Source organism: Nymphaea colorata, chromosome 3 (genome assembly GCF_008831285.2).
Source record: "Nymphaea colorata isolate Beijing-Zhang1983 chromosome 3, ASM883128v2, whole genome shotgun sequence".
Taxonomy (NCBI): Eukaryota; Viridiplantae; Streptophyta; class Magnoliopsida; order Nymphaeales; family Nymphaeaceae; genus Nymphaea; species Nymphaea colorata.
In genome coordinates, this window is record NC_045140.1 from 2,744,516 (window position 1) to 2,770,116 (window position 25,601).

Sequence of the window (25,601 nt, forward strand, 5' to 3'; positions counted from 1 at the left end):
TAAAGAGAATCATCTTTCACTCGGATCGAAATTTGATTGACTAAATCGAAAGGGGGCCGAAGAATGATAGTTCGAATTGAAAACATATTGCAATTAAAGTACCACAAACTAAGAATAAACAAAGGGCAAGTTGGCTATAGTTATTAGACACCAGGAATATACCACACAATTTCCCAGTAGAAGACCATCTTCTCAAAAGATTGATGCCCACATGATCGAAGTTCGAGTAGCGGCAGGAAAAAGCATAATGAAGATTATTATATTCATCATATTGAAATAATTCAATCAATCACATTGGAAACCATGCAACTTGACCAACGAGCGCCCTCGACCTCTTCTACTTATCTTCCAATTCATCTCCCAGAGTCGCCTAGATTCATTGTGTACTATTATTTCAGAGATAGATAGAGTGTCTATAATCGCATGCAGATTTGGAAAATTAGATACCCGTTTCCTTCTTTATATATAGAGAGAAAGGGGCTGCCATCTCTGGTCCAGGTCTAGAAAGAAAGAAACAGAGGAACCCCTTTCCTTTTTAAAGAGGGAGAAAGGAGAGTTCATCGAACTGTGGAAAAGAGAGATCGCTCTAGCGAGAGACAGAGATGGTGAACGTCTGGAAGAAACTTGGGCAGTCATGGAGCGACATGGAGAAGAGATTGAACGATAGAATTAACCAGAGCAGGCTGGGGAGGCGCTTCAAGATGGAAGAGCGGAAGACCTGCTTCACCAAGGAGCTGCGCGCCGGCACCGCCACCTTCCTCACCATGGCCTACATCCTGGCCGTCAATGCAACCATCCTGTCTGACTCCGGTGGCACCTGCACCGCCGGCGACTGCTCCATGGTCTGCAACGTCCCCACAATAGCGGAGTCCGACTGCCACGGCCTCTACCATTACCACCCCCGCGACGGCAACACCACCGCCTCCATTCAGCTCCGACTAGTTCAGCCCGGTCCCGAGTGCAAGTCAGACACCCCAGCACCCAATCCCGGCTACCAAAACTGCCTAGCCAAGACCAGGAAGGACCTGATCGTGGCCACCGCTCTTTCTTCCGCCATCGGCAGCCTGGCCATGGGCGCGCTCGCCAACCTGCCGCTGGCGCTAGCGCCCGGCATGGGGAGCAACGCCTACTTCGCTTACACCTTGGTCGGCTTCCATGGCTCTGGTCCGCTGTCCTACCAAACCGGGCTGGCCATAGTCTTTTTAGAAGGCGCCATCTTCTTCGTGATCTCTGCGCTAGGACTCAGGTCATGGCTCGCCAGGCTCACCCCTAGGTCGGTCCGACTAGCCTGTGGAGCCGGCATAGGACTCTTTCTCGCATTCATCGGCCTGCAATCCGGTCAAGGCGTCGGCCTCGTCGGCCCCAGCCCTTCAACTCTCATCACCCTGGCCGCTTGCCCCAAACAGTACATCACAGAGGTTGGTGGCTTCTCACAGTGCAGCAGCCACACCATGGAAAGCCCCACATTTTGGCTGGGCGCCGCCGGCTTTGTACTGACATCTTACTGCCTGATGAAGAATGTGAAGGGGAGTATGATATATGGGATAGTTGTGGTCACCCTGGTGTCTTGGATCAGGAATACACAGGTCACCGTCTTCCCAAACACACCAGAGGGAGATGCTTCTTACAGCTACTTCAAGAGGGTGGTGGATTTCCACAAGATTCAGTCCACTGCTGGTGCCTTCAGCTTCAATGGCTTCTCCCACACGCCAGTTTGGGTCTCCCTCATCACCCTGTTGTACATAGACGTGCTTGCGACTACTGCAACCCTGTATTCCATGGCAGAGTTTGGGGGTTTCATTGATGAGAATGGGAAATTTGAAGGTCAGTACTTGGCTTTCATGGTCGACGCCGGATCCATCATGGTCGGCTCGGCCTTGGGGACCTCGCCGGTGGCCACGTTCATCGAGTCGTCCGCGGGTATCAGGGAAGGTGGAAGAACAGGGCTGACCGCCATTACTGTGGCATTTTACTTCCTTGTCTCTCTGTTTTTCACGCCTCTATTGGCGAACATTCCTCCATGGGCGATTGGCCCTTCACTGATACTGGTTGGGGCGACGATGATGAAGGTGGTGAAGGAGGTCAAATGGGAGGATGCGAAAGAAGGGGTGCCGGCTTTCATCACCATGCTGCTCATGCCTCTGTCCTATTCCATAACGAATGGGCTGATCGGAGGAATTGGTGTGTACATTGTGCTCCATGCCTTTGATTTTATTGGTTGCGCCAGGAATTGGTTTGCCAAAAGGAAACGCCCTGTGCTGGCTAAGGTACAGAACCAAGTAACTGCTGCCAATGAATCACCTGTTCTTGTTTAATGAATTGCTTTTTCTGTTCAAGCCTCTGTAGATCGATTTCTCACTTACATTGTTGGCAGGATACAATCAGCTCTGTTTTGATCTGGGTGTTATTAAACTAATGAATGTAATTTAATTTCATGGAATAGACAGTCGTAGCTAATTAGAAAGGGTTTATAAAGTATATGCAACCGGATTTTTGGCCGGCGTTCAGATAATCCGGCGATATCCCAGATATCCAACCTCTTAATCAGATGCAGAAGTGCAGCCAACGGGCCAGGCGTGGCCTACCATGACCTATTTCCGCCTCGAATAGGCATTTTCGTGGAGGGTAAAACCTGGACCCTGCTTGACCGTTGAAAATTTTATGTAAACTCCACTCTTTAACATGATATTCCTAGAACTACCCCGAAAGTGTCTGGACAGGCATTTGGGAATTTATAGCTTTCAATGGGACGTTGCTGTTGAAGGGAGATGGAGGGAGAGATATGTCGGAACGGCCAAAGCCCATGAACGAAGTTAGAAATTTTTTTTTCGGGGAGCATTAATTCAATAACTTTAATTTGTTTGAGCATTTATATATATAATAATAAAATATATCAAAACATTAGCATATATATTAAACTAATTTTGCCCACACCAGACACCAGCCACCATGTGGCTCGTGGTTTCTCCACTGCCCAAGCCTGTTCTTATTTTTCTTTGCTTTGTGGTTAGGGGCTGCTTGGTGCTAGGTAAAAATAGTTACATCCAAAAGAAAAAAAGAAAAAGATACTTTTATTGCAGAGAAACTTTTGACAAACCGTTTAATAGTTTCAATGAAAGTTGTGTTTTTAATAGGTCTTAATCTCTCTCTTCTATTTCATAACTTTTCCTGCAAGGGGCCCATGACCTATATATGTGTGTGTTCAGATTTATATGATTCACTTGAACTAGAGCATCCAATTCCACCTTTCCATTGTTGAGATGCACACTTCGAAATTTATTCTCATACTGGATTCATGGCTAGCCTAGCTCTCTCTCTCTCTCTCTTTCTCTTTCTATATATATATATATATATATATATATGCTGGGTTGGGAAAGGAAGGGAGCTAGAGAGAGAAGAATGAGTACGTTCCAAAGTAACCATCTCAGACAAGACAGACCTCTTAAAACAGGTTATCAATGTTCTTATATGATATGATAAAAATAACCATCTCAGGCAAGACTGACTCTTAAAGCAGGTTATCAATGTTGTTCTTGTATAATATTATAACCTTATGTATATATATAATCTTAAATCTAATCTGATCGACAACATATAATAAGTTAATCACTTTAATTTTAAAGTTCTTATCTTAATCATCAAAATCATTAATTAACAGCTTGAGAAGACTAAACCTTTGGTAGTAAAAAGCTCAATATTCTTTCATTGAAATAACTTGAATTAAAACATGTTCTGCATTGGATTATTGAACGATAAACATGTTAAAATGATATCCTGTTTAAAACATACGTATTTTAGCATGAATTTGGGTGGTCCGGTTTTGTCTTGACTTAAGTGGTTATATATATATACATCTGTGTGTGTGTGTGTGTGTGTAGGTAAGAAACAAAACCAGACCAATTCAAATTAAATATTGAAGTTTTTTTTTTTTTTGCAATTTAACCTTATAGATGTGATTTTAAAAGTGATTTGATGAGTGAGTTGGTCACTTTTTTACTTTAAATAATGTTAAGGTTTTTCCAATAATAAAAGGGTGAAATGATCATATAACAACAAAAATTCGATAGTAGAAAAATCAGACTTTTTACAAAAATAAATTGAATTAAAACATAATTTAATAGCATTCTAGCGTTTATAAACACATTAAGATGTTCATAGTTTGTTTAAAGTAAGATTTTTTAACACAAATTAAGAGGCCTAACTAGTTTTTTATCTCTTACTCAAACGGTCTGGTATTTACCAAGTAGATGGAGAAATCTACCGGCCTCTCTTAGCGCACTGCCATGCATTAATTGAATGATATATATATATATATATATGGCAAAGTCTAAGTGCATGGTGTATGAAGGAAGCAACGGTGGCTCTCTTTTCCATTCAAGATATATATGCTAAAAATTATTCTTTATCTTTTCGATATAATGGTCACTGGGCGATGATGACATCATTCTAAAAGCATGGCTGAGTTGGTGGCCGGCGTCAACCTTACGATGCGACACTGCCTAAGAATTTATGACAAAGTTTCTTTCGCATTATTTCAACTATGGGTTCAGTTGGGATGCCACAGTCGTTTTCTTCCTGCTAAGAATTTCAATTTCAAAACATCCTCTTTTCAATTAGAAGATAAATTAATTATAATTATCATTGTGCTTTATCGTTTAGCTAAAAAAAATTGAATTCTTTCCAACATGGTCCCTTCGGTCTTGATTGCAATGCAACATAAAAACGGCAAAGCCATAGAGGGATTGCTTAGTAATAAAAATTTTCATGTATCTATATCAAAAATTGAGGTATATTCATGATATATTTTTTGTTATATGAACCTGGTCGAAGTTTTAAGGCTGATACATGAAACGGTGACACATGTTATTATTGCTGTACTCCAAGCAGGCAGAAAAGTTTGTTACATTGTGAAACTTTTGGAAAATGAAAATTCAATCACCGCTGAGAAAATTATTGTTTAAAAGGTGAAAATGTAATTTTATCGGTCTGACAGTTCCTGTCAAAGTAACGCAATATTTGTTAATCCAGGAAGTGTTCGCCAAAATAATGGGGACTTTGTTCTGAAAGTATATAAGATGGGGAGTATCCTCTACTATCATAACAAAAAAAAAATCAACTTTCTTTTTCTCTTACGAAAAGAACCCAACGCAGAGAATTCGATCCAAGGTATAATATACAATGACAAACATAAGCTTTATAATAGACAAAATTAGACTTGTGAAGGTAATATATGGGCTTCATGGTGGGGTCTGCCAAAAGATTCCTATATATATATATATATATATATATATATATATAACATATTAGTAGCAAAAGTTTCAGAATCAGGTTGAATAAGACGTCAATCTATAGTTTTAGCTTCAGTTTTGAATCCAATGCCTGCTTTATTTCTATTTCTGTGACATAAATTAAGATTTTCTCACAACTGGGGCCTATTCTGCATGGATTCAGGCTTTCAAGTTTTTAAATGTTTGATAAAATGGTTTGCGTCACCCCCAATCAATAACAGTTGCGGCCCAACGGCACTGTTTGGAAGTGGGAATAATAACAAATTGTTTCATGAATCTCTTTGGAACACTAAGTTTTAGTATTCAATGAATCTACTTCAATCTCTGAGAACAATTTCTTAATGTTTCTGTTGCCAAATAGTCCCAATAAGACTAATGTTAACTTTTTGAGACGTATCAGATGAGCAAATACACTCATAGATTCTCGTACACTACCAAAACTAGTGTTTACCTATCAATCTCCTACAACCTCATTAATAACTCAAATTGTTTCTCCATTAACTATTTGACTGCTTAAGGCATAGATTGGCTGGGTCCAGTAGTGGAGCTATTGTGTGACTGGTGTGGGCCACTGCCCACACCAGCCCCTAAAATCATGTATTGTGGACTAAGCTAAACTAATGTTCACTAGGTCCAGTCATATATGGTGTCCACACCAAACCTAAGTCAGTGCCCTGCAAGCACTCATCCTCTTAAACGAGAGATCGGTTAGTGCCCCCCAGCCAAAATGTTTTGGCTCTGCCAGTGGCTCGATCCATGACTTGAGTATAAAAGGCATACGCTGATGAATTATTCATAAATAAGCATTTGTTAATGGAGGTGAGGCTACCAAATTATGGGGAGTCCCTATCAAATTTATGTCTAAATGCTCCACATATAGTTCCGCAGACCACATTTTCCTCGAACCAAAGTCAATCTGAACTGATCCTCTATACTTCTCTCAATTATGTCCAAAACAAATTCATAAACCTAAAAGGACATGCTTTCACGTGTTGCTGTTTTTCGTGTATTCTCAATCATGCTTTGCCTAGAGCAGATTAAAAAGGAAGAAAGAATATTTTGCTTTCCATCAAGCATATGACATTGTATGAAATAATTCATATTTTGCTTGCGTAAAGATCACATCTAACTATGAAAACAGTATTTTCCCATCAGATGAAGCCAAAGATTGTGTTTACGAGGTCAAATGAATAGAAAAAGCATGCAAAGCTATTAGAAAGTATCTGGAAAATTCTGTCTGTATATAAAGGAGAGATCAGAGATTGATTTTAGCGATAGAATAGCCGCCAGCACAAGATTTGATAGAAACCTTGAAAATTAACTTAAGAATATTGGGAAATTTTAAAGGACACTGAAGATTTGACAATAATGAAACTAAAAAGCTAAACTTTTTTTGTCATTTCAAAAACACTTCTAGGCTTTTCAATGGTTTGTAAAAATGGTGCAGGAGTTTCTAAACATTTAACTTGCCAGTCGTTTAGTAAAAATGAAATCGTTATTTTCTGCTTGACAAAAGGATTAGTTTCAGAAAGTACCTTCCTAAGCATCTTAAATATTTAAATATTTAATGCATCTTATAAGTTGTGAAACAGTCACGAAAAAATTGCACTAAGGCGCGAAGCATAGCTGGTTAGGCAAGTGCTGTGTAGAAGGTGTGTCGTCAGTTCAATTCCCATAAGCGCTATTTCCTTATACCATAAATGATAGGATCACAACACTTAACTGATGAGTATACGGTACCTCTTAAGACAGTGGAGGCAAGGAGAATGGGGAGATTTGAGGCCTCTTTTCAGGTTACTCAGCGGATTGTTAACCTCTTGCTCACTCGTGAAACTAAAGATCATAAAACTTAATTATTCTTTCTGTTTTCAATAGATACCATATCTGTTCTCGGGCCTAGCGATCAAATTTTTACAAGCATATCGAATGCTGGCTGCAGAATGATTCCCCATCGAAGCCGTAAGTTTGAAGGGCAAGTGACAATCCAGCAGCCTGCGAGCACTATATGTCCGCTACTTTCGCCTCTGAAATCTTCTTCTTCTACTTTTTTTTTTCAACATTAAATTCAACGATGACCTTCCATTCTTTACAACAAGAACAAGAAGCCAGCAACATGATGGGACATGACATTTTGATTCTATTTTGAAGATGGTATCTCTAATCTTATCGGATCACATAGCAGCTAGGGCTGTTCCGTTTCTTCTTTCTTTTCAAGACGGTGCCATGCATTATTCTACCCTTACCATAGCCACATGCTGCCCAACGCTGTGTTTCCACGCTGGTAGATATGACTAGGGGACCAGGTTCCTCTCTTGAACACCACACACATATACTCATGCTCATGCTAGTGCATCACACACACACACACAAACATATATATATATATATATATATATATATATATATCAGAATCAGTCGGCTGACGAATGTTGTTGGATGATTAATTATTTAAAAACCATAGCTAATTATATCATAAACCAAGCACCATACACTTGTCACTATGCTATAAATTGTTGCATGGTATTTTTACTAACTGCTTTTAGATATTTTTTCATTCAACGGCCTGCTGATTTCAATTTATATAGCCATTCAATCCACCTTACTGATCGTCAAAAAAGTAGCTTTTTCTGTGGCATATTGTATGGAAGATGTACATATGATTAATCGATATGCAATTTAACTGCTTGTCATGTTAACGAATCTTACTCTATAATTTTGATGTAGAAGTTTTGGATTGGTACTGGAAATTAGCTTTGCATTGGAACCTGAAGCATATTTCTGGTGGCTGAAAGATAATTGGCTGAGAGTGCTATAACAAATACCTTTAAGGGAAAATAGAAATAAATATTCTATATTTGGTGCCCGACCCAGCTCAACATATCTACACGATAAAAAGAATAAGTGCATGTCATTCAAACTAGATTGTGTGCATGCAAATCAATGCTTTAATATATGCACACGCACACACATGTACGCCTGTGCATAGAGAGAGAGAGAGAGGTGGATCTATCGATGCACTCTAGTTACGTGTTTCTGTCATGAGCATACATAATATTAACAAACTGAAAAAATCCAAAGTCTCGATCTTCAAGTATTATAAAACATTGTAGAGGTTCCGAGAAGAACATGATTCAATTATTTATTTCTAGGAATCCAAACTTGGTGATCTCATCTATGAGATTTATTTCGTGAGATGCACATTAGCAACTATTTAAGATATTCAGCTAAACTATGTGATACATATCTACATATAACGATTAATGTTTATTATGGCATATTAATCTATTTTATTCCAAAAGTATCAATGCGATCTACATGAATATTAATTTTTTCAAGAGTCAAACACTTTGTTTGATCGAGTTGCTTACTTAATGGTTCTACAAATATTTAAAGATAATTATTCAAAATTTGAATAAATATTATCACCTCTCACATGTTTTACCTTAATGAACCATATGGTCAAACACACTTACCATATTCCTGAAAAAAATTATAAATTTCACAAATTTTTAGTTGCCATTTTCGATATGTAGACATATTTCAGTTGTTATATATATATATATATATATATATATATGTATGGTCCTTTTTTCTTCGTTACGCATGCACCACGTTACCCCAACAAAAAGGCAAGGCTGGTCGTGTTTTATTGTCACATTTGAGCTTGAAGAAGATATATTTGTTATTGTTTAATTATCAAGAGACATGCTTTAGTATGAATCAACTTTATGTATTTAAAGGACTCAACCGTAATTCTAACAAATCTCTCTCTCTCTCTCGTGCAGAGGCAGAGGAAAGTGACAAGAATTTACATGCATTTGAACCACCAGACGGTGATCCAACTTGTGTTGATTATAGTTGTTTATAGTATTATTATGTTAGACCATTATTAAAATTATCATGTTAATAATGTGATGCTAAGTCACCAGCTGATTATAAAAAATCAATTATAGTTTTACCATATATGATGGTTTGATATACAGTGCACGATCATCATCATGTATACATAAAGCAACTATATGTCAACACTAAGAGCGATTTAGAGTCCATGATCTAATGTGCTTTGTAACGGACCACCAGAGCAGCCAAATGTTTGGTTGTTGAGCACTCTCTAAATCAACTGTTCATATGCTTCAATAGGGGCGGAGTTAGGAGGGGTATGAGCCCTGGTCCCACTTCAATTTTTTTGTTTGAAGTTACATGTAAATTTTACTTTTCTTATATAAAAATTTTGAAAAATAATATTTTGGCCCTTATCAAAATTTAGAAACTTTAACTTGACCCCCCTCATGGAAAATTTCTGGTTTCGCCCCTGTGCTTCAGTATTGGATTGTACCTAAACTTATCGGAGCCATGCGCACATGTGCTATTTAAAACTTTTCAACATTTGAATAGGTAAAATAGAAGAAATTTATTTGGACATGAGGCCTATAGCACCTAGAGTTATCCTTAGCTTGTCTCATAGATGCCAAATATAACCTAAGACAAGCGGCCATGCTCACTATAGTCACTAACTGTCATTCAGGGCTGGACATCGAGCCGGGTCGATAAAATGTTAGGCTTGGGCCGGGCGGTGACCACTCCCCACAGCTCGGGCCTGGTCCAAGTTACACTAGTGAATGTCTACTTTACTCTGATGAGACTATTTTGATCATCACATAAGGGCCATCAGCTGTGGCGTTTCTCAATTCATGTGAATAAAGCGCAACTGTACTAGTGTAGGCAGTTGCCCACACCAGCCTACATAAATTTGAATAATTTTATATTGATACCTTATGATCATTTCATTATTTATATAAGGACTGCCACTTAAAAGATTTTGATGAATTAATAGTGCCCCCTTAACAAAAATTTCTGGCTCGGCCACTATGACGTACTGCTTCTCTGTGTCAGAGAGACCAAAATTATGTATTGGCGGCCCCATCCTCCAATGAAAAAAAATCACTCAAAAACATGTTTTCATGCATTTCAAATGGGCATGCTCTTGCTCCAAATTTGCCACAATGGTAACTGCACAAATTAAAGAAAGAAGCAAATCATGAAAGATCCTTGGGCTCTTTAGGTTTTCAATTCGTTAATCAACAAAAAGTGTGAAGCAGAAGCTAGGGATTCCAAACGGGGATATGGTCGGACCAACTTCTAGCCCTGTTTGGACCTTGTACTTGCCAAGAGAATATGCGAGAAGGTCGTGTCACTAGTGAAGAACCAGATTCCCAATGGGCAGCACCAAAATATGGTAAATATGCGCTAGTAGAGCATGGCACAACATATCATTTCATGAGAAAGCAGGATCCATGAGAATCGAGATCGATCCTTTAGAGTCATTTTCACATGACTATTGCAATAACAAACGAAGTTGAGGTCTGAAGATTGCTTGAACTACCAAATTCTTTTATACTTGGAAATCATGATGGGAGAAAAATCTGTCAACAATTAAGGTGCAGATCCATTTTGATCGCTGGCTTTGTAATTAGGGCCGAACACGAGTTGAGTCGAGCCTGAGTTTGGCCAGCTTGAGTTCGATGCGGATCAAAAAACTCGAGCTCAAGCTCGAACTCGATTCGAGCTCCTTATAGCAAGCTCGAGCTCGACTCGACTAAACAAAATCGAGCAAACTCAACTTGTTTAACCCATTTAACTAGTTTAGGTGTTAACTCGTTTAGGCATTAACTCGTTTAAGCATTAACTCGTTCAACTCATGTAAGCGTTAACTCGTGTAACTCGTTTAACTTGTGTAACTTGTGAAATTGGTTTTGGCAATATTATATAAAGTATCGGTTTACGAGTCGAGTCGAGTATAAACGAGTCGAGTTCCTAAAACTCGAACTCTACCCGTTTATCATTTCGAGTATCTTTGTAAGCTTGAACTCGACTCGTTTATAAACGAGTCGAGCACGAGCTGAGTTTTTTCGAGTGAGTTCGAGTCAAACCTGAGTTGGCTCGGCTCATTGTGCAGCCCTATTTGTAATTGTAAGTATTGGACACTCATCTATCTTTAAGGACAGATATAACTTAGATTTACATTAATAATATCACACTCTCAATCAGGGGTGGAGCCAAGGTTTTGCCCTTGGGGGGCAAACTGCAGTGTAACACTAAGTATAACTTTTGAAAAATTTTCACAGGGGCCAATAGTTTTACAAAGGCCAAACTCACATTATATATTTAAGCAATTAATTTTTTTTGTGTTTATTCTGTAATCGAAGGTTGCTTGTGAAGAAAGCAGTGCATTGTAGAGGAATTGATAGCAACCAGCTGCCAAAATACTGCCGGATGACAAAATCTTTGAAAACTGTTGCTAAAAACTGTATCTGCTAGTGCAAAAAGTTGACACCCATATGAATCTGACTCATTGAACGTGTTAATTCTTTTGGTTCAAGTATTTATATATAAGAAAAAAAAAAAGGCTTACGAAAGTAAAAAGAGAAATTAAGAAACTAACAATAAGAAAAGGAGTTATAAAAGCAACTTCAATTAAGTGTTTCATTTCATACTGAAAAGAACTTCACCTAAACGAAAAGGAATCAAGTACTACGAAAAAAAAGGCAATTGTCAACCAGGTGAGTGCATGGAGAATCTCATTGTCCGAATGAAAGCCGAAGCTCTCTCGAAGTCCAAGGCTGTGTCAACTACATATACATCTCATCCAAGTATTAATTTTTTAATGCCGAGAATATGCTTGAAGTTGAGCAGTACTGGCATGTTAACAGGTGATGAAATCCTCATATTATATATATATATATATATATATATATATATATATATATATATATATATATGTGTTAGTCAGCGCTTTCGACGACATCTTGACCACTTCACTAAGGCTAGGCCAGCTGGTGTCACATCTTAAAGTGAGTAAAAGAGGATGATGAGATACCAACTAATGGTTACGTATGTGATATATACCATTATTCTAGTTGCCTCCCTCGCTCTTCCACCATGATCCACGATTCTTGATATAAAGAATCCGTTGACAAATTCAATTCAACAGCAACGCATTGTCTGCCAGCTCTTGGGAATTATGTGTCACTCCTTAGATATCCTCGCTTCTTATCCAGATTGTGTGTGTATATATATATATATATAATCTGCATCTTGAGAATCCTCCACAAACATGATCCGAGCACATTGGTGATGATGTAATCGGCTAATTCAATTATTTCTCGTTGATAGAATAGAATATGTGCGTGTGTAACTTGATTCTAACTACGGCAATACACGAGCTGATCGAGTAGAGCTCGAGCTCGAGCGCGGTCAGCTTCATGCCACTCGACCTATATATTGCTTGCTTTGAGTTCGAGTTGAGTTGTACAAGGTCGACTTGAGCTCCAGTCAGTAAACCAAGTCCCGGTCCGAGATCAAGCTCAAGGTCAATTCATTTAAGCTTGTTTGCCAATTCTTCGCTTGATTTGATTTTTTTTTCCTTTGTTTTTAAGTTGAAAAAGTAGAGAAAAGCGATAACCTAAAATTAAATGAGCTTGAATCGACCCATTTATAAGCTTGAATTTCGTGAGTTGAGCTTGAGTCAAGCTTAACCCAATCAGTCGAGCTCCAGTTGGCTCAACTCTTAGTTTAACCCTGATTCTAATAACTCTAATCCGAATATTAACTTTCTTCAATTCTCATTATATTTTATATATATATATATATATATATATATGAGAGAGAGAGAGAGCACGCCTTTCCAGTTTTTTTGGCCTGTTGAGCCCAATTTCCAAGAACTATAAATTATTGCCCACCAATCTAAGTGTACGGATGAATGCTCGATATTAAAATTCATTTGATTTGGAAGATAACACGAAACACATGCGTGTGTATATTTAGATTCCACAAATTTCCTAATAAAGATTTTACCTTCGGTTCCCAAAAAAACATCTATCTAGGCACTGAGTTTTTTTATGCATTTTTCACTTTTATGCATGCATTCTATGATTAGATTTACTAAAAAAATTTAAAAAATTTAATTAGGGGACATATCTTAACTTCTAAGAACATGCCAAGTCACAATGTACGTTGTGACTCCATTATCTATATCTATCATTATTATGAAAAAAAATTATGACTAACTCCCGGCAAGATTTACATTGGAAATTCCAAACAACTGCATCTAAATTGTAGGGAACCGTCATTTTGTTTGTTTGTAGCAATACAGGATAATTACATGCCAATGAGGTCCAAGAGGGGGCACGGGAGTGGCCAGTACCCAACATGTACTTAGTACCGAGCATGACTTGGGTTTGAGCCAGTAGTGGAGCTACGTTGTAGCTGGTGGGTCCGCTACTTTGTAGGTTGGATTTGGGCTCAGGTTTTGGGCATGGGTTCGGGTTTTGGACATCGGATTGACCCGAACCTGACTCTTATCGGGCCGAGTTGGGCCGGGCCGACTATGCTAGGCCTACGGACCAGAAATTTTTTGCCACTGGTGATGAATAAAGTGGGCTTCCATTGCAACTTTTGAAAAAGACAATGAACTTTGTCGGGGTATGCCAAAAGGAAATGGAAAAATAGTTATCTGTTTACAATTGGTCTTTGTTTGTTAAGAAGGTGAACCACAACATTTTTTTTTGGCCAATTCAGTCAATTTAATGATACCCTAAAGCGACTGACATAGTTGTCGCAAGAGGTACTTGGAAAAGGTGACCCCTAAATCCGTCTTTATTACTTTTGGCGAAGTTTTGGCCGTTGCAAACAAACAATAGTGACGGAAACCTTGGAACCAACGGCAGTTTTAGCTGTCGCTAAAACTCATAATAATCGTCCTTGTATTAGTCTCGTTTTCCCTACTTTCGACTGCATTTTTGTTCCACCCGAGGAGTGTTGATGCAATTAGTAGGAGTTAATTAGACCTTCTTCTGGGAGCCATGCATTCAAATAAAAATATTCTTTCTTCCAAATTTATGGAATTACAAAACCTACGTACTGCTTCGATAACTTTTTTTTGTAGTTTCTAGGTAATTTTGGTTAAGTAAAAAAAACATGCGAGATTAATTTGAAATAGATGCTCGGATATGAAAAAATTTAATATCCAATTAAAAAACTGAATGAGACTCAGATTTAAAAAAATGACATCAAATCAAGTTCAAGTTCGGATTTGGATCATATTTAGTTTTAAATAAATACCTATATCCAATATTCTTCCATTTTGAAAAATTGACCAAATTCGGTTCAAAATTCAGATTCGAAATGGTTTCAGATTTAGATCTGACTTTTTTTTTTTATTCGTAGTTGAATTTGCATATGTGAACATATATTAAAAAAAAAACAAATACAACAACGGTATATCCAATTTAAACATATATTACAAAAAAACAAATACAACAAGGGTATATCCCATTTGAATATGATCTATTGACATTCTTATCTATTAATAAGATACGTTAATGGAACCTTTTGTTCAGAGGATGCAATATCCCGATACTAAACACCTCCTAAGGGCCATTCCCTGTTCTATTAACGGGATAAGATGAAGGACATGTCAAAATCAGTAGTGTATTATCAAGAATAATCGAGCCAACATAGAATTGAAATATGGTGCGGATGATCGAGTTGCATTACCGAGACTGTTCTAATGCAATGTCTTGGAAACCCCAGTTTCCCGGCTCTTCATGCAATGGGCGCCGTGAAAATCACAAAGCTTCCCCTCCATCCCAACAATTTCAATGCAGGCAAAATTGATCGGTTCTATAATTGGATGTGCTTTTGAAGGTACAAAAATCAAATCTGAATTTGACATTTCACAAGGAGATTCAAATATCCAAATACAGATAAGGAATCCATCTAACATGCTAGCAAATTCAAATCATATACTAATTGAATCCAAAGTTCCTTATCGAACCCATCTCGCCAAATTCAAATTGAACTAATATTTACCTAAAATTTAAGGAGCAGGGCAGCATGGATAATTTGTGAATATCTTTTAAATATTCTTCAAAAATTGGAATGAATTCATGAAGTACAACAGATGACTTCCAATATTTCGGACAAATTTGACGACCCCTTAAAAGGACGATTTTTCATTGTTAGAGGATCTGTCAATATAGGCTAAAAAATATTAAGAATGTTTTTAAAATTTAAATGGAGAAAAATATGAAAATAACTAAAAGGATATAAAATTCATGAAAGAATCGGTTAAAACTGGACATGTGGAACTCTTGAATCGACTGCACCACTGATTCGATCCGATTCAAGCTGATCTGGGCCGATTTTCATAACACTGGATCAAACCCATCGAAATGCCTATCAGTTATCACCTCCTATTGGATCACTAAACAGACTTCAAACGGATCCAGATCCAACTCGTTGGCGACGGCTTCCTTGAGCAATTTCCCGGCCGAACCGAAGAAATTGAAGACGGTTCCGTGGAGGGAAGCGGTTCTTGCAGAGTGGGAGGAGGAAAGTGCCGCAGAAAGGAATTCGGCTATCGGTCTTTTCCTGCTTCAACACAGACATCGACGTCTGTTTGAAGAGATGGGGAAGAAGCAGCGGAAGCCTGGTAAGGGCAAGGAGAAAACAGAAAGGAAAACTGCGAAGGCAGAGGAAAAGAAGGCAAGGAGAGAGAGCAAAAAGGTGTCCATAGAGGACGACATAGACGCCATCTTGGTATGAACACAAAAAATCTTGAGCTTCAGCGCGCACCCAACTCGAAATAAATGGAGTTTTCGGTGATGGTGGTCGATGGTGACAGAGAGCTCGGTTTATTTACAATGTTTCCTGTTTTAAGTTATTTCTTATGCTTTTATGCTTCTATTCTGGGATTCAGACTATGGGGGAGATAAAGAAGTATTGAGTTCAGGCACTCGATTCCAGTAGGAAATTTCGGTCTCTAGGTCGTCTATCGTCTCTGTGTCAGGAATTCAGCGGCATTAATATCTCGCTTGCTGGCATTGCATGATCAGATAGCTTTTAACGGATATTCTTGCATTCGTTAGCCAACTCTCTGCATCAGTCAATCAAGTAGTAGTTGACTGGCGCAGTTTTTAGCGGAGGTTTTGGTTCAGACACTTGGCTTCTGTTCTCTGGGGATCATATGTTATCTTTTTTTCCTTCATTTTTCCCTGAACATCAATTTATCTTATTTTATTTATTCCGCCAGATCTCTTTTTTGGCCTTTTACTTAATCTATAGTACGTGTCTTTTTTGGCATTTCCTTCTAGTGCGAATATATTGTCTATTGACTTCACCTGCTTTGCTTTATATGGTGTTGACTTCAGCTGCTTTGTTCACTAACATTTTCATTGTTTCCTCCATATGCGTGCTAGTGTGTGCGTGTATTTGTCTGTTTTCTGCATATATGTACACTTATTCATTTTGTAGCTTATTTGCTACTCTTATCTTTGCATGTTTCTTTTACAAGCTTTCTTTATGGTCGTGTTCCTTGAACTTGTGCATTCCTGAAACTTTCAAGCTTGTTATCTTTGTATTCCCTGCGTAACTCTTACACATGCAAAATTGAACTCTCGGTAGGCTAGCATACAGAAAGAGGAAGCCAAGAAAAAGGAGGTTCATGTTGAAGAAAACGTCCCTGCCCCTTCTCCCAGAGCTAATTGCACGGTATATTCCAGTTGATCTTGCTACATATCATGAAGGAGTCCATTAATATTGATTTACTTAATGTGGCCTTGTTTCAAATTGAGCTGATTCTGCATTTTTTTTCGTTTTGAACTTGAGACAACAAGCGGATTATTCAGAAGCACTAAGAAAGAAAGTGAATCACTTATTATTCAAAAGTCTCTCCTAGAAAGGAATAAAAAGAGAAGCGCACAACCATTACTGGGTCATGAATACTACTTAGTAGCATGGCGTTTATCCTGTATTTGAAAGTCATTCTTTATAAACTATTCATAAAATCTCTATTACATAATATATTTGTGGTTCGTTATTACTTTTAAGAGCATGATGACCAAGGCGTGGCTAGTGTTGCAAGTATCATAGAAATGTCACAATTTGTATGGAAACTAATAAGTATAGTGGAAATGAATACTTTACAGTTTACACTCTTGAAGCCTTGAAACTAGTTTCAAGGATGTAACCAATGTTGTCAAAATTGTTTCATATTGGTCCGTACTTGATGATGTGCATCACTCAATGAGTCAATGTGATGAAGGGTCCGAAACAGCGCTCGTCTATGGTCAGTCAATAATGCAGTCTGATTGCTTGTAGCTTACCATGTCTGCATATGCTTCCCCTTTCCTCTTCATGTTAGGTAAAATAAATGAAGTAAATAAAAAGACACAAAACTTTTGGAAGGTTTTGTCTGTATCTTTGCAGTTTACCTTACCCTGCAGGCCTGCATTGAGAACCAACTGTGGATGTGTTTTGAAGGAGGCGAGAAAGCTGGAGGAGACACAAAAGATGGAAATAATCTGCTGACCATTGCTAATGGCACTGACTGCTATAACATCCAGAGTGCCTATAACATCACCAGGGGTCCAGGACAATGTTGTTAACTTGATGCACATGATAACAATCCAGAAGGTCTCTTTCAGGACTGATGAGTCTAACTGGGAAGTAGTTGACACATATAATACTATCAAGGACATATAACATCTTTCATACACCATCATAATAAAAAGGCATGTTGATTCTTCAATACTTGGAAGAAAGAATCCTTATCTATCAGAGCCATGGAGCTTTCAAATACCATAACAATGGGTGGTTTGCATATGTTCCGTTCAACTTTCAAGATGTTTTCATATTGTCAAGAAAAGATAAAAGAAGTTCTTACTTGTTGACTTTAAGTTGCCATCCTTGAGAAGGTAATCATGTCAAGATGGTATCACATTGCAATAAGGATCTCAGTGGAGAACTTGATGCCCAATGATCATGGTGGAGATATTGAAGGAAGGTTGTAGAAGTAAATAAAGGAAGCAAATATGTACATATCTGTTTCTTCTCATTCTCCTGTGTTTATGTGGAGTATCCTCTGTATCATATACAAGATATGAAGATATGCCTGCTCTCTTCTATATATATATATTACAGGCTTACTGCACAAATTTTTGCGTGTTAGGTTTCAACAACTCGCCTTATATGTTGCCAAACCCAATATGATTTCATTTGCTTGCATTCTGGTCGCTGTTTTAATTCCTTTGTATTTTTGTTCAATTGCTATTTTCTTTCAATATGGTAAGATATGGGATTCACTTTGGAATTTTTTAGTTTCTTTCCTTCAATATTTAAGTATTTGTCTCCCTTTGTTTGTCAGTTCTTTCCTTAATCTAATTTATGGCCATGTTGATGATGGATGAAAGTTGGATGGACTTTACAGCAATAACTAACATCTTGCATAAACAAATTATTGTACCTCTTGCAGCAAAATGCTACAAAACTTTTGTAGCATTTTGCTGATTTTTTTTTGTAATTTTTCTATAATCCTTGAATTTCCTAAATTTGATGAAAAGAATTGCATTAAAAATAAAGCTTCAGAGAAATATTGTTAGACAATTTGATATGTATCAGCTGATACAGGTCAGTGCATATTGTCTAATGCAGGGTGGTATAGTGTATTTTCAGAAGTCTGATATACAATACCCAATCCAATATTTATAGCAATGGGTGTCACAACATTTTTACTGGATCTAACTAACAATGCACTTGTATCTTATGTTATGGTACGATATGGGGTGTATAGTGTATACCTTATGCGATATAACTTACAATACACCCTTGTATCTTATGTTATGGTACAATACGAGGTGTATCTTACGTTACACGTTCAAAAAAAAAAAAAACCAAAAATTAAAATTTTGAATTCTAAGTTGCATAAATTCCTTAAGGCTGAATATTAAGTTTCTCATGAAAGAACTTTATGCTATGAAATGGGAGTCAGAACTGTGTATCCTATGATATATCTTGGGAGTACACATCATTGTGAGTCTTTAAACTTTATGCTGTTTCTTCTCTAGTGATTGGTCTTTCTCCTTTCACTTTGTAAGCACAACAACATCTGTATGGTGTAAATTGTAATAGATGTTTCTTTTTACTTCTTTTAGCACTTGAGGATGAAATAATGCATAAGGTAGAAAACACATTAATCTGGCATTTGTGGCACAACCAGGAATATTCATATAATAGTAACTTGGGATAGTATTTCCTAGGAATTATGTGGTATTCAGTTCTTGTAAATTTTCATTCTATTGTATTATAGCACAACAGAAAGCCTTTCTAACAAATAGCGGTGTACGCAGTTGAATATCAACCCTCTAAAGGAGACAGAGTTGATACTATATGGAGGTGAATATTACAATGGCAATAAAGTGAGTATGGACCAGATCATCTTCAATAAAGAAAAGTGTAAAGACATACATATTGATATTCTCCTGTAGATTTATATTAACGACTGGCACATTCAAAATGATCAGCTGTAATACTTATTCTTCTGGATTTGTTAATGCAGACATTTGTATATGGTGATCTTTATCGATACAATGTAGAAAAATGTGAATGGAAATTGATTTCTAGTCCTAACAGCCCGCCACCTCGTAGTGCTCACCAGGCAATTGCATGGAAAGACCACTTATATATTCTTGGTGGGAAGCCTGATTTTCTTTATTTCCCTTTCCAATGTTCACTAGTCTGTTTTTTTGTGAGAAACTTGCTGCATGAGTGTTAAGTATTTAAGTTTAGCTTTTCCATATTTGACTTTTGTTTCCTTCAGGTGGTGAGTTTACTTCACCAAATCAAGAACGCTTCCACCACTATAAGGTATTACTGCACATCCAACATATTGTTCCATGTGACTTTGTGGGATCTTGTTTGAAGTGATGCAGTTGCTACAGTAATTGTTGCAGAAGGCTTGAAGTTGTGAAGATACCCATTTCATAGACATTTCCATGGAATACCAAAGAGTATTTCAAGCACCATAATTTTTTCTTTTCCCTCGTGCATTTGGGGTTAACATAGGTGTTGATTTCCAAAGTTTCATGTCATTTTTGCTTCTGTAGCATGAATTAAGTTTAAGTTGTGTACTTATCATACATTAGATTTTTTATTTTTGCTGAAGAAGGCACTATTTATAAGTTATATTGTTACAACAATTTTTTTGGATGCCATCGTGCTCATCATACCCATTACAGATTTTTTTTTTTGTAAAACCCTTTTTCTTATTTTGCATATGACTGAGGATGGTTGCATGATTAAATGATATTTTTTCTATAGCCTGCAGTTTTACAACACATGATTTGGTCCTAAGAAAAGAAAAAATTGGGAAAGGTGGAAGACTGCTTTAACTTAAAGTTACAAACGAGGATAAGCCAAAAGCGATCCATTATCTGATGGTTAGGAGTCCATTATCTCATGGTTTAGTTCTTGTCTATTTGTAGACATAAAAAATGCAACTTGGATTGTTAGAAGTAAAGTAATATTCTAGCAGGTGGAAGGTAAGAAATTGGTTGCTCAGCATTCAAGAAGGGAGATTGATGGCCTATATTTGGCTGAAGTATTGTTTGGATTCTAGATGAAAGTAGAGCTTTCTTACTGGCATTTGAAAATATTTGCCGGCTATTCAGGTCAATATAAAGGGAATCGGTGTTGTGATCTTGCAACTAATCAAGTTAAGACATCAAGGGACATTGTTATTTGATAAGACAACTTTGAGAATGAATGTGCATGTCATAGATGTTAAAATATAAATCCTTCACCAGCACGTTGAAGAGGAGTCTCTTAGGATTCCACCTCCTTGTAGAATGTGTTAAAATATTTAATGTCCTTGTAACATGTGAAGAGTCTCCTAGGATTCTATGTTATAGTTAATATCCTTGTTATATGGGAAGTCTCCTAGGATTCTATGTTGTAGTTAATATCCTTGTAATATGTGAAGTCTCTTAGGTTTCTATGATGTAATTAATGTCCTTGGAGCTTGTGAAATCTCCTAGGATTCCACGATTGGAGACTCTTAGAATTCTGAAAATGAGATTATAAATAGAGGCCGTGCAAACCATTTTGGCTACGGCTTCTTCTCCTCAGTTTCTTCTTGTTTTCATTCTCTCTCTCTCTCTCTCTCTCTCTCTCTCTCTCTCTCTCTCTCTCTCTCTCTCTCCTGCGTGAGTGCTGTTTTCGGGTTACAGATATTGGTGCTACATTTCTATCATGGTATCAGAGCGCCAGGTTACGTTATCTCTACCAAACGAAATGCCCAAACAGGTCTGATCTGGTTAGAACTCTTTTCTCATCTTGTCTCTATCCTGAATTTACTTTTCTCTTGCGCAATTCTTGTTCCTTTTTCTTCTTGCTTACCAAGGACACATCTTGTTATATCGTGTCTTCTTTCCCTCTCATCTTCTACCTATATACCATTCCTTTCTGCTGTCATGGAAAACCTTTCGCATTCTGGCATGTCCTCAAGTTTTCTTCCTCACCTTATTACCGAAAAACTCAACCATGAGAATTATCTGATCTGGAAAAGGCAAATCATGCCTTTCATAAGAAGTCAAGGCCTCTTTGGACATCTCGATGGTTCAACAAAGGCTCCACCAATATCCGTCTTACAGGAAATAAAAAATGAGGCAGGAGAAGTTATTGCTGTTCATGAAGACAACAATCCTGAACATGTTATGTGGATGAGACGTGATCAAAGTCTGGTTGCGTATATTTTGTCCACTTTATCTCAACAAGTGTTACTTTCAGTTTCTGATGATTGTACTGCAGAAGAATTATGGGAAACCCTTGCTAATACCTTTTCCCAAATATCAGAAGCTCGAATTATGTACTTAAAGAAAGAATTTCAGAATTTGAGCAAAGGTTCAACGTCTATCATGGATTATTTGGGGCGTATGAAGGCCGTCGCAGACCAACTTGCTGCCTCAGGGAATAACATTTCTGATAAGGAAAAGGTGCAGCAAACCTTGAATGGACTTGGGCATGATTATCATGCTTTTATTACAGCTCTTGAGGTCCTTCCTGTTCTGCCTTCCTTCAACGAACTACAAGGTAAACTTCTCCAACATGAAATGAATATGAAAAGAGTCATTGAAAGGACTGATCAAGGGAACTCCCAAAATGTGTTGGCTATGAATGTAAAGTTTGGTAAGAGCCATGGGAACTCCAACCATGGTGGTCGTGGCATTCTACCAACACCACATAACCAAGGTATGTCTCCTTTGGATACTTCAAGAAATACCAATTTGTTTTCAGTGCAACAAGAAAGGACACATGAAGGCACAATGTTGGTTTAATCCTCAAAATAAAAACAAAGGGGTAAGACATGATTATAAACAAGGAGGACAAAGTTCTAAATCCACCGCTGAAGATATGCAACAGCTATTGATGGCCGCATTCTCAAAGATGACTATAAAGCAAAATGAGCAGGGAGAATGGTTCTTGGATTCAGGTGCAGCTACCCATGTGACAGGAAATGCAGGTAAATTGACTAACTTATCCCCTCATTACGGTAGAAGTTGCATTATAACAGGTGATGGAAAATCTCATCCTATTACACATATTGGAAATGCACATATTCCATTATCATCCTCGTCTCTATCACTGTCTAATGTTGTTCTTGCTCCCAATATCAAAAAGAACATCATATCCATTTCTAAACTCATTGATGATACAAGCTCTTCTGTTGAATTCACACCTTCTTCTGTCTATGTCAAGGACCTCCAAACGAAGAAAATGTTCGCTAGAGGGGAGCGTCAAGGGAATATGTACGTCCTCAAGGAATGTCTACCCAAGGATTCATCCACTTTTGATATAGGATTGAAGACATTTTCTCTTTCTCATAATGCGTCATCAAGTTCTTGCCATTTTCAATCAAAAGTAAGGGGCCCTAACCAATTTTTGGAGTCTGATTTGTGGCATAGTCGGCTAGGACACTGTGGTCGACATTTCATTGAAAAACTTGTCACAGATAGTCTCATTCCAAGATCAAGTTTACCTCTTACTTCAAGTGTCAAAAAATGTTCAAGTTGTGGACTTTGTAAGAGTCATGTTTTACCTTTCCATAATATAAATCAAAGGGCTTCCAAACCTTTTGAAACTATTTTTTCTGATGTATGGGGGCCAGCCCCTATTGATTCTATGTCTGGGTCAAGATATTATGTCTTATTCATTGACTCTTACTCACGTTTCACCTGGATTTACTTCATGAAACACAAATCAGAAGTACCTCACATATTTCGAAACTTCTATGCCATGATTCAAACTAAATTTTCATCCAATGTGGTGCATTTTCAATGTGATGGAGGGGGAGAATATTCCTCGCTTGATTTTATTGAATTTCTACGTGAAAAATGGATAACTAGACAAATTTCCTGCCCTTACACACCACAACAAAATGGTGTAGTTGAGCGGAAACATCGACATATAGTTGAAAGCGCCATGAGCATGATGCATGATACTAATGTGCCCATTTCCTTGTGGACTGAAGCCTTCCATACTGCTGTATACATAATAAATTGTTTGCCTATGACACTCTTGATGTCTAAATCGCCATATTTTACACTCTTAGGCAAACAACCTGATTACAAGAACTTGAAGGTTTTTGGTTGTGTATGCTATGTTCACGTTGATGCTGCCTTGAGGAACAAGTTTCAAGTCAAAGCTATTCAATGTAGATTCGTTGGATATGCTGATGAATATAAAGGTTTTCGATGCTATGATCCAACAACTAAACGTATCAAAACTTCAAGAAATGTCATTTTTGATGAACATAGTTTTGATAATACAAATGAAATGCCTATGACCATTGAATCTTATGATCCCTGGACCAGTACACAGTTATTCAATGCAGATCCTGTTATAGAAAATGATGTGCCTCAAAGTGAAGATTCAGAGAGAGCAATACAACCGTCGGATATGGCTCAAAGTGAAAATCAAGAAGATCCAACACAGTCATCAAGTCATCACGAAAACAATAATGAACAGAGCAACGATGCACATCGGTATTCGGGTCTTATCTACAGTCGACGACTAAGGGACAGAGATGCTCACAGTGAAGAAGACAACATGCCCCACCTTAGAAGATCCCAACGCATTCGTCATCCCATTCACAGGTGGGTTAGCTATGATTCTTTATCACTTGATTTTCAGTTATTCATGGCAAAAATTGGCAAGGAGGAAGAACCTACTTCATTTGATCAAGCATCAAAATCACATCATTGGAGAAAGGCTATGAAAGAAGAAATGGATGCCTTGCATGAATGTGGAACATGGGAGATCGTTCCGAGGCCACACGAAAAGAACGTAGTGGGCTCCAAATGGGTATACAAAATTAAATACAAACCTGACGGCAGCATAGAAAGACACAAAGCAAGGTTAGTAGCAAAAGGGTTTACACAACAATATGGAGAAGATTATGATGAGACATTCAGCCCTGTGATCAAAATGGGAACAATTCGCGTGATTATATCATTGGCAGTTGAATATGGATGGAGACTACATCAAATGGACGTGAAGAATGCTTTTCTTCATGGTGATTTAAGGGAGGAAGTATATATGGAACAACCTCCAGGATACACGAAAGGAGACTCTCATGCATGGGTTTGCAAACTAAGAAAATCTATTTATGGACTTAAACAGGCCTCACGTTCGTGGTTTGACAGTTTCTCTTGCAAGATTCAAGAATGTGGTTTTCGGAGATGTCCTCTAGATCACTCTCTTTTCATTTATCGAAAGGAAAACATATTTACTTTACTTCTTATATATGTTGATGATATTGTTATCACAGGCAATTCAGAAAAACACATAGAAGAAGCTAAAGTTTTGATGATGCAAAACTTCAAAATGAAAGAGCTTGGTGATTTACGATTCTTTCTTGGAGTGGAGATTGATAGGCACAATAATCGCCTCACATTGACACAACAAAAATACACGTTGGATTTGTTGAAAAAGTCAGGTATGTCTGATTGTAAGCCTGTTGGAACTCCTAGTGTTCTAAATCAAAGACTAAGTGCTCAAGATGGGGAGTTATATGAAGATCCTACGCAATATCGAAGTATTGTTGGGGCACTTCAATATCTTACATTTACTAGACCAGATATTATATATGCTGTGAATCAAGTATCCCAATTTATGCATGCACCTAGAGATACTCACATGGATGCTGTCAAAAGAATATTAAGATATCTTAAAGGGACAGCAGGAGATGGCTTAGTTTATGGTAAGAGTGAAAATGTAACTACTGGACATCAACTTATGACATTCACAGATGCAGATTGGGCTGGAGATCCCGATCAAAGAAAGTCCATTTCTGGTTTTTGTATTTTCATTGGACGTAATCTTGTGTCTTGGAGTTGTCGAAAGCAAAAGGCAGTAGCAAGATCCAGCACTGAAGCTGAATACAGATGCATGGCTGCAGGTACTGCTGAAGTTACATGG

At 37.7% G+C, this 25,601-nt stretch overlaps 2 protein-coding genes across 2 annotated transcripts in view; both read left to right on the top strand.

Moving 5' to 3' along the window:
* The first annotated feature begins 471 nt into the window (after window positions 1-471).
* LOC116249957 (adenine/guanine permease AZG2-like) lies at window positions 472-2,440 on the top strand. The gene has a single exon (XM_031623275.2). The coding sequence runs from the start codon at window positions 603-605 to the stop codon at window positions 2,313-2,315; it is 1,713 nt and encodes a 570-aa protein (XP_031479135.1). The 5' UTR covers window positions 472-602; the 3' UTR covers window positions 2,316-2,440.
* A 13,188-nt stretch (window positions 2,441-15,628) lies between these two features.
* Window positions 15,629-25,601, top strand: part of LOC116250664 (uncharacterized) — a 35,149-nt gene continuing 25,176 nt past the window's right edge. Inside the window, exons 1-5 of the mRNA XM_031624470.2 lie at window positions 15,629-15,887; window positions 16,752-16,838; window positions 19,475-19,543; window positions 19,684-19,816; window positions 19,945-19,991. Coding sequence (XP_031480330.1) covers window positions 15,756-15,887; window positions 16,752-16,838; window positions 19,475-19,543; window positions 19,684-19,816; window positions 19,945-19,991 — 468 coding nt within the window. The 5' untranslated portion in view covers window positions 15,629-15,755. The remainder of the gene's footprint in view (window positions 15,888-16,751; window positions 16,839-19,474; window positions 19,544-19,683; window positions 19,817-19,944; window positions 19,992-25,601) is intronic.

Bases quoted from the DNA above. Each gene is read 5' to 3' on its own strand.
- LOC116249957 (XM_031623275.2), top strand. From the start codon at position 603: ATGGTGAACGTCTGGAAGAAACTTGGGCAGTCATGGAGCGACATGGAG.